At 35.1% G+C, this 10,577-nt stretch overlaps 1 protein-coding gene across 1 annotated transcript in view; it reads right to left on the bottom strand.

Annotated features, from left to right (window-relative positions):
* LOC117182612 overlaps window positions 1–2,188 on the bottom strand; it is an 8,087-nt gene extending 5,899 nt beyond the window's left edge. The window contains exon 1 of the mRNA XM_033375710.1: window positions 1,916–2,188. Coding sequence (XP_033231601.1) covers window positions 1,916–2,188 — 273 coding nt within the window. The remainder of the gene's footprint in view (window positions 1–1,915) is intronic.
* Window positions 2,189–10,577: the final 8,389 nt, after the last annotated feature.

Here is a 10,577-nt window from a genome sequence, read left to right as displayed (position 1 = left end):
TTCTGCATCCACTCACCCTTATTTCCTCCACCAAAGCCAAAAATACACCACTTGACAAAAAGAGTTCTTTCGCGATCGGTACCGGAAACGGAAGCCAAAATGATAGTTTAATGCCTTTAGTGTTATGAACAGATTAATTATGTGTTCGCTTATTAATTTTTTTCACAATATTAATTAACATAACAATTGCATTTTTAAAAATTAAGTACATAAATCGAGAATCAACTTGAAGGTTGTGTAATTGAATATTTGCTATAATTTGTATAATTAAAGTTTATTTATATTTGAAATACCTATATTTCAGTTATATCATTTTCCAAATGTTTATGATATTACAAATGAGTTTCTGAATACAATTTTCAAAATTATGTCTACATATGTTTTGAATTTCTCGGAATTAGTTTAAAAGGTTATTATTAATTACAATTTTCATAAAAATATAAAGTAAAATTTAAAAGAATGATTTAATGCTTTTTATATTCTAAACTGATCAAATAATTATTTTTAGATGCATTTTTTTAACAATATTAAATAACGTAACTATTACATTTTAATGGCTTTTAAGTAGAATACATTATTTGATTATTTACTTTATTTATGGATAAGTAAATCAATGTAGACTAGAATTTCCATACTAAAACTTTGTTTTTATTTTAAGTATCTCCATTATAATCTATTATAATTATATAATTTCTTTTCAAGGTTCGTGGCGGTATGCTATGGTAATCTGAATTCAAATTTCAAAATCATACATATAAGTATACGTTTTAATTTTTTTTTAAATTCGTATGAAAGTTTATTATTGATTTAAATTTTTAAGTATAGAAATTAAATTATTTTTTAAATAAAAAGTAAAAATTATCCAAATGTTTTAATTAAAATAATTGTTTATTGCTTTTTATGTTTTGAAATTGTTGATACATTATTCTTCTTTATTTGTTCATACTCTTTCCCTTTTACGGGTTTCAGAGTTTTTACATAACCATCAGAAGTATTCTTACAAACAAGCCTTATACTATCTTACGAAATATTCGCTTCATACAGTCTTAAATTATTATTCTTATTTCTAAACGCTTGCAACTTGGCCCTGGACTTCCATTTCCTCTTACTATTATCAATTTCAAATTTTCACTCTAGTTCGCAACACTACTTCGCAACTCTCCTGCATTCAGAGTCATTTTTTTCTACTATCCTGTGCAACCTGTACTCTCTCTCTCTCTCTCGCTCTCTTTCTCTCTCAAATCTTCTAGCTTCTTCATCCATTCCTCCCCGTGACCATTTTCATTCAGAATCCATTTAATTTTCTCTTCTGTACACTCCCCTCCCCCTTCGACCCCTGTACACCTCTCTAACACATGCGACCATGTTTTCTGCTCATACCTACATACTCTATAAACATTCTCTTCTTCGTTCATCCAATACCTGCATGCTCTTATACCCTCTCCCATTCTGAATCTCACTACTCTATTCCATTTGCTCTCCTTTTAAATCTTTTTCAGGTAATCTGGTTCCCCCGGCTCCTTAACCAATCTATACCAGCTGTTGTAACTTGAATCTGCGATTTTTTTCCACCTTTCCTCACCTTACTTTCCTCTCCCCTTCTAAGTTTCTCTTCAAAGTTCTAGGCTCTTCTCACTTGCCTCACCACCATTTTTTCTAGTCCTATTTCTTCCCTCAGCATATAACCTGGGAAACTCCAGCTCACTTCCAAAACCTATCTCAAAAATCTCTCATGCAAACTTTCAATTCTCTTGTGTTCTTTCTATCCCCATATTTTCACACCATAGCTTAACACTGACCATGCTAATACATCAAACATCCACACCCTCATCTTCCAGTCATTCTTGAACCTTCTTTTTCCTATAGCCCATACTTGTCCCATTACTTTACTCGCGCATTCCATTTTCTTTCTCACCTGCAGCTCGCTTCCTCCTCTCGTTTCGAACCAAAAACCTAAGTAGCAAAACTCATCAACCAACTCTACCACCACGCCTTTTATCTTCCATTCGTACTTTAATCTACCCCTTTTATTTCTGAAATACATCATCTTGGTCTTGTTTACGTTTATTGTTAAACCCTTTTCTCTCACATATTCTTCGAACACTCTCATCAACAAATTCATACCTCTTACATCATCTGCTAATAGCACTACGTCATCTGCATATGCAAGTGAATACAGTTTGCCCATTCCTAATGTTGTCCATCATTTCCCTTTCATCTTAAACTTCTCCTCTTAATCTGCAATAAGAATATTAAATATAAGTGGGCTCAAAGGACGCCCTTACCTGAGCCCCCTACCTGTTCAAAATACCTCACCTTTCTCATCTCATATCTTCACTCTTATCTTAGTATCCACAAATATTTCTCTTATCCGCTCTATTAAACTTTTGTCTAATCTTCTCTCTTTTATGGCTGCCCATAATATCCTCCTGTTAACTAAGTCAAATGCTGCCTTAAAGTCTACAAAAAATGCGACTAACTTCGCTTTCTTCCGACGCAGGTTCCTATTGTCTAGATAGTTGAGTACGTATACGTTACCCATGGTCTTATCCCTTTACTAAACCTCGTTTGGTTGTGTGATATACTTCCCTTCTCTTCCAACTGTCTTTCCAACCTCCTTCTAAGCACTTCCGCATTAATTTTATATCCCACGGACATGAGTATGATACCTCTATATTCCTGCTCCTTTTTGCCTTCTCCTTTCTTGAGCAACGGTACTACCAACCCTGTATTCCACTCCTCCGGCCACCCTTCTCCTTTCCATACCTTGTTGCAAATCCTCCACATCTCTTCCCTCGCCCCGAATCCTCCATATTTGAGTGCTTTATTTTCCAAGCCATCTTCCACTGTTGCCCTGTTTCTTTCCATCCTTGCAATCGCCTTATTCACCTCATCCCTACTAATCTCGTTTTCAATTTCCTCGTCCCCATCGACCACTTTTCTTCCTTCTCCCTTATCCTATATTCCACTCCTCCTAGCAGCCCCTTAAAGTGCTTTATGCACTATTTTATTCCTATTACTTCAATTATACCCTTCTTTCCTCCTCTTTCCCTATTTATCACTTCCGATCCCCTCCCTTCTTTTACCACCTTTTTTTACCACCTTCTCTGCCTAACAAAACCTGACCTAACCTAACCTAGCCGAATGAAATTCAACCACACGTGTAGCTATGTAAGCGTACGGTTCTCAGTCTTAAATGTGTGCTATAAATAATAGGTTAACTCGATCTTAACCTACAAATGAATCTAACTTAACAGAACCTAACGAAATTTTGCTTAACGCTACACAACTTAACTTAAGTGTTCCCGTTGTAACACAATAAAATTCATTTCATTGTACTACAGGTGGTTAAAAATCTAGACTCACATTACTTATTTGAAGAAACTTAGAACTACAAGTAGAATTGACCCCATTTCAATTAACCTAACAATGTTTGTATCAATTAAAATGTAGCACTGTAACTTAAACATGCAAATGAATAAGAGTTTTATCAAAAAAAAAAATTTTCTCTGCTTTTCTTAAACTTAAGGGACATATTTAGACTATCTTTCGTGTTTACATTTTATCTCGCTTTTTATCGTAATTAAATTGATTTATAGACCTACTTCAGTCTATTTTCTGCCTGCTATAACGTGTTCTTTTTTCTTCGAAGGAACGATGCAAAGGGTTACGCTTACGTTTAAGACCTACATTCGTTTCCCTTTTCCACATCCAGCAAAAATCAGCCATCATGACCTCGTCCCATCTACCCTGATATCGTTGTTCCATCACTTTTATGGCTTGATGCAAACGTTCCCCTTGTTCTTCGCTGAAATCACCAACATTTTCTGGAAACTTATCCAAATGGGAATCTAGAAAGTCAAGTTTTAAATTCATCAAGCAGCCTAACTTTCTGTAGTTTCTTATCATTTTCGCAACGATATTCTCGTAGTCTGGACTTTTTTTGTTACCGAGGATATTTGCGTTTATTGCTTTAAAACTTTCCCAAGCGTCCATTTCAATTTTCGTCATGTGGCTCACGAAATTAGAATCTCTTGTCAATATTCGAATCTGTGGTCCATCAAAGACTCCTTCTTTCAATTTAGCGTCTGAAACATTAGGGAATTTAAGGGATATATACTTATAGCATTGTCCATCTTTGTCTAACGCCTTGACATATTGCTACATGAGCCCAAGCTTTATATGGAGGGGTGGTAGTAAAACTTTTTCTGGATCAACGAGGCTTTGGTTGATGATATTATGAGAACCAGGTTTAAATGAATCTCTTAAAGGCCAATGTTTTTTGCTGTAATGATTGGCTGGATCTCTGCTATTCCACAGGCATATAAAGCATGGATCTCTCGTGAAACCCGATTTTTGGCCTAATATTATTGTTGTGATTTTGAGATCACGACATATTTGCCATTTGTGCTTCGTGTAATTAACTTTTTCAAGAAGCATTTTAACATTGTTATATTCTTCTTTGATGACCTTGGAGTGAGCTATAGGGATAGGAGCGTAATATTCGTGTTATGCAGTAAAGCAGCCTTAATGCTGCGTTTTGACGAATCAATGAAAAGTCGCCATTCTTCGTCTCTGTACATATTTTTCTTCAAGTGGTTTATTAGTCCGTTAACGTGAGTGCAGTACACTAAAGACGTCTCTTCGTCTTTAATGAAAAACTTCTTGAATTATTTGTCCCTGTTGCGATAGAATAAAACTTTCGTCTTTGGCTCTAGAAGATTTCTTCTTTTTAGAAATGAAGCGGCAAATTCAGCGCAGTCTTTCGGTAATCCAAGATTTCTAATAAAATCATTCAGTTCTAGTTGCGACAATAATATTGGAACCTTCAATTTCATTTTATGCACGTCATATTCGTCATCTTTTTCGTCATTTTCATCGGAATCATCAGAACTATATTCTGTTCGATCACTGGTTTCACTACCGTCTCCATAACGTTGACTTTCAACTTCCATTTTATCATCTTCTGAAGCGCTTAAATTAGTCTGGCGTGCATTTTTATTGATTTCAATTGCTCTTGTGACTGTGCACACATTAATGTAAGAAATGTTATTTTTATTTTTGGCGTTGAACCCTTTGATGGAATTCATGCAAAAGTAGCAATCCTTCGCAATAACGGGTTTTTTCCATGTGGTTGGTGTAGAGTACTTGTGGTACTTTTCGTTGTTTTAATTTTTTAGACGATACAACATAAGTCTGCAGGAATTGCAAATGACGTGCGGAACCCATTTTGTTTCTTGGTGCTCAATTTACGGTCAAAACGCTTTTCGTCAAGGCTTTTCACTTCCTCATCGATTGATTTTCGCAAACTGCTCACTTCATATTTACTGCAAATGTAACAGAATGAATCTGAGCTATTCTTGCAGGCATGCGATTAAGAAATGCTCGCGGTTTTTTTCTTTGTAGCATGAGACTCTATACCAACCAAGTGATCCATTGATGAAGAGCTACGGTTGCATGATGACGACGTCCGAGAGCCCGCTTTCCCACCCTGACCATACACCGATACTGGGGGTTTTCACTGCATGGAAATACACTTTTTACCTGTGTCTGCCATGACGGCATGAACGCCGTTTACCCAGGGACTCAACCAATGTGGATCCGTTGCCCACCGTCACCACGTGGAGGTGCCCTGGTTACAGACACAGGCGAATAATTCTAGCAACAAGCAGTTACGAAACTCCAGACATTTACTGCTATTAATGTCAAAATATGAAAGTACGCAAGAACAGGGTTGCCAGCGTAATCGGTTAGGTTAGGTCAGGTTTCGTTAGGTTAGGATAGGTTAAACCTCTATGTAGGTTAAGCTGAAGCTGAATGAAACTAAAATTTACGAAATTTAAATTAGACCAAAATCCAAATTAAAAATCCCATTTAACGTCCAATAATCAAATTGATGCAAAATCCTGTTAAACAAAAGATGAATCCAATGGCCAAATTTGGACCACAACGAATAAACGAAAACAAAAAAAAACCCTATTGTAATCTGAAAAAAAGAAACCAAAAAAAAACCCAAAAAAAAATTCCTTCCTTCACTTTTTCTTTCTTTCGTCTTTTTTATTTTTATGACCATCAAATTACAATAAGATGATACCTGAGAATCGAATCGTTTGATTCGATTCTCAGGTATCAAAGAGAGAGCACCTGTTCGTGGGTGCTGTCAATTTCTACCACTTAAAATTTTCTTGCCTTGATAAGGGTACTGTACGAGTAAAGAAACGTTGGTAATGCAAATTTATTTATTTATGTTTTTAATTTTTATTTTATTGTAATTTGATGGTCATAAAAATAAAAAAAGGCGAAAGAAAGAAAAAGAGAAGGAAGGGCATGTGGTTGGCTGCTTTCTCATTTTTTTTCCTCTCTTCTATTTTTTTCCCAAAATTTGGGGGGGGGGGGGGGGGGGGGGTTTATTACAATAGGGTTTTTTATTGATTTTCGTTTATTCGCTGTGGTCCAAATTTTGTCGTTGGATTCTTGTTTTGTTTAACAGGATTTTGCATCTGAATGAAACTGTACCGCAAACACAACGGGACAACACAATCAGTTTAATTGTGTTTCGTGAGGTTAGGTCAGGTTAGGCTAGGTTAGATTTATTTCTAGGTTAGGCTCGAGTTGACCTATTCAATGTTGCACACATTTGCTACTTTGCTTCCAGAGCTTTACGTGTAGTTCAATACATTTCTGTTAATTCATATTAGGTGAGGTCAGGTTCTGTTGGGTAAAGTTATGTTAAATAAGTTGATATCAGGCAAGGGTTGATCCTTCACAGTTGTCGACATGTTTTTGAAGTGAAAATTTTAATCACTGGCATTATTTTGAAATTTATTTGCCTCAGTGCATGATTTTTCGTCATTTTTTAGGTTATGGCTCAACCATGACGTGATAGGTGATTTTTGATACCGAATTTGAATTCAGCGCCCCAAAATCCATAGGAATACGTGTGTCTTGTTACCAGATCCGCACACTTTTTTTGTGTGGCTGTGTTATCAACTGATTTAACTGAAACTAACATTTTCTGGAATTAGTTTAACAGGTTATGATAAAATAAAATTTTCAAAAATGAAAATTCAAATTAAAAAAATATATAGGATAGATGTACCGTTTGTGGCCACTTTGAGGTTTATAAGTAAATCTTAAATATTTAGTTCCTACTATAGTATTATGCGGTACATTGATAGGATTTTTGACATGTTGGCAACGCTGTGAACTCTTTTCTATACTCGTTAAAAGTATAGTTTAAGAAATAATTGTAAACATAATCTGGACGCGTGTGGTATCTCGGCAATTTAATTATTTCTTACAAGAATCTGCAGAACACCCCGGAAAGTGAAAAGCTTGAAACCTAATAGTAATTTTGAAAAAATATAAATTTACTAATAATGAACTAAACTATGAATAAAAACGCCCACGGCCACAAGTGGTACAGCAAAAGTATATAAGTGCTACTTTTGTCCTGCCATGGCCACAAGTGGTGCATACTTTTATCAGTTTTGGCCATTATATTTATTGATTGAATATGTTAGATTATTCACACGTATATTATTCAGTTATTATGGATAAAATTTTTGACAAAGAATTTCAATTATCAAACTAAGAACTAATTTTTATATTTTTTATATTTTACAGGAGAAAATTCCTAAATTACCTTCAGCTACAATCAGTAAACCTGTAAGGACATTTTTCATGTATTCAGAAGCTGATTTAAAAAAAGCTTTAAAATCAATTAAAAATGGGACCGCTATTGCAACAGCCAGTAAACAATATAAAGTTCCAAGAACAACTTTGCGTAATAAATTCCAAGGAAAAGCAACAGAAACTTCAGGTCGTGTTGATCCGGAATCTGTACTTGGTCGAAATATCGAAGATAAATTGGAGGAACGGTTATTAGGAACTAGCAGAATGGGTTTTCCAATAAATAAAGACTTCTTGATACACTCTGTCAAGCAATTAGTGGAAGCAGAAAGCTTAAGAAATCGTTTTAAAAATAATGTTCCAAGAAGAAAGTGGTTTGAAGGTTTTCTCAGGCGTCGTCCACATGCCCGGGTAGAAATTGTAACTTGGTTCTTAAGAGGCCCTATCTAGATTTCCTATTTTCTATCGAGGCCCTAAAGTGGCAACCTTTCGAGGGCTCAAGTGAAAGCGTCACGCTCAGCTAGCGAGGTCATCAGTAGGCAACCCAATAAGGGCTTATTAATAGGGTCTTTATAGAATCTAGATATTCCCTCACACACTATTATTCAAGAGCATACGCTATTGTTTCTTATTTTGTTGATTCAAATAAAATATTATTAAATTATTAAAAATTGACCATGCTTTAACTTCTGAAGTGTGATGCTATGGTTGCAGTAGTATTAAAGTTTAACCAGCACATTGCAATAATCTATTACCAGAGATTTTTTATTCAAAAAAGAAAAATATTAATCCAATTGTGAAATACATTTTCTTTGCGAAAGTTTAATCGAAAGATTTTACACCTTTCTGTAGTCTCTGACAAACACTCCTCCGTTTTCTCGTATTTTTATTGACATTCTATTATTAACTATACTCTGCTGGTTATTCTAAAACTAAACTTGTTATTAAATTTGACTAGAGAAGACTCATTAGTAATAACTAAAGACAAACGCAGTTCATTAAAATATCCGCAAGCGCGGGGAATCGAACGCACGCACCGCAGGCGTATAAGTTGAACGCCTAATCGTCATAGCTACGATGCAACGCTGAGTGCGGTGTCATAAATGCTTGACGGCATTCATTCGATACTTTAGAAATTAGGAAAAAAGATTTTTGAAGTTCGATTTGTTATACATGATTTCTAAACGTACTTACGTGATTTCAAATTAAATCGATCTTTAAGAAAAATTCTTTTCAAATTTTTAAGGCACCAAATGTTTATAACTTTTTCAGAAAAAAATGAAATTTTTCAAAGTTTGCACTTCGGTAATTTTTTAATTTGTTCTTTTTTAAATGAAAGTATAATTAAGCATAAGGAGATTAATGTACTTTTTTGCACTCACAGCTGTATTACCCGTTTTGCCTGTCGAGGGCTTTACAAGGTCCCCTCGAGAAAATAATTAATTAATAGAAATTATTTTTTGAATATATCTTTGTGAATAAAGCTTTTCATTTAGTTTCATTAAAAATATAGTACTAAAAAGTGAGTATATAAATAATTTAAGACAAGTAGCACACGACAATAACCTGTCGAGGTCCAGCAGACGGAAAGCCTAGATTCTTCCAGCTAGGAAATATGGCTGCGGCCTCGTGAGAGCCAATATTTAGTTTAGGCAAAAAAAGGCGATTTCTATCCGGGTGTTGGAATACAAAGAGCTGAACATCCTCCCGGTAAGAAGGTTCGAATTGATTACAATGGAAACGTTTCCATTTGTTTTCTATCGTACATTTTAATATATCATTGCAGTGCTTAAGAACGTCGAAACGTGATAACGAGAGCGATTGGAACGAGTACAGCGCCAGCGAAACGATTCGAATGCGATTAAAGTGTAGTCAAAGAAGGGGCTAAACGAAACGGAATTGATCAGAATTGTTTTATGTATAAAGTATGTATCTCGCCGACTAAAGCGGAATTGGATTGTCAACATTTGTTTAACCTATAAAAATGTAAATTTAAAGATTCCTGTAAATTCTTCTGTAAACATGCCTCATACGGAAATGATAAAAACTGCTTGATTTGAAAGTATTTATTTCATAGACACCTGTTTTAAATACATACATTCTTTCTTTTATATATATATATGCACACACACACACACACACACACACACACATATATATATATATATATATATGTGTGTGTGTGTGTGTATAGATATATATATAGGGTGGACACGCTAGGGCTTACATACATGGCGAGTTGAATGCTACCCGAATTGCACAACAGCAGAGGAGAAGCCGTTATACAGGGGTATTTTTATATTTCGCGCCTTCAAAGTTTCATTCGGATCGGCCATTCGGTCAAGTCCGTGCATCTTCGGATCAAGTTTACGATAGTTTTCATGGTTGCGTTCGAAACTGCAAATGGATACAAGTGTCAAAACAATATAGGTTATGTTATATAGTAATTACAAATAATAAAAGTGTTTATTTATAATGAAGTGAGATATGTGAACTGAGAAGTAAACGTCATTTTTTTCTGTGCCAATAACATTATAGAATGGCTGCTAAGTGACAAATACTATAAAATAGTAATAATATTCTATGCTTCCAGTGAGCGAAGAGTGAATGGTGTTTAACGCTTCTTTTTACTGCATAAAAAAGGTATGTTATGAATACACAGGATAGTTTTAAAATAAAGTGAATGAAATATTACATGCGTAAACTTTAAATTAACATTGCCTACATTTACTGACAGCGATTAAGGAAAACAGGTGAATCTGAGCATAACCGCTTGAAGTTTCGTACGCAACCATGGAAACTATCATGAACTTGATCCGAAAATGCACGGCCTTGGCCAAATAGCCGATCCGAATGCAACTTTAAAGGCGCGAAATATGAAAATACCCCTGTATAATGGCTTCTCCCCTGCTGCTGTGCAATTCGGGTAGCATTCAACTCGCCAT

This window comes from Belonocnema kinseyi, chromosome 2 (genome assembly GCF_010883055.1).
Source record: "Belonocnema kinseyi isolate 2016_QV_RU_SX_M_011 chromosome 2, B_treatae_v1, whole genome shotgun sequence".
Taxonomy (NCBI): Eukaryota; Metazoa; Arthropoda; class Insecta; order Hymenoptera; family Cynipidae; genus Belonocnema; species Belonocnema kinseyi.
This window is presented reverse-complemented; position numbering and strand designations above follow the sequence as displayed.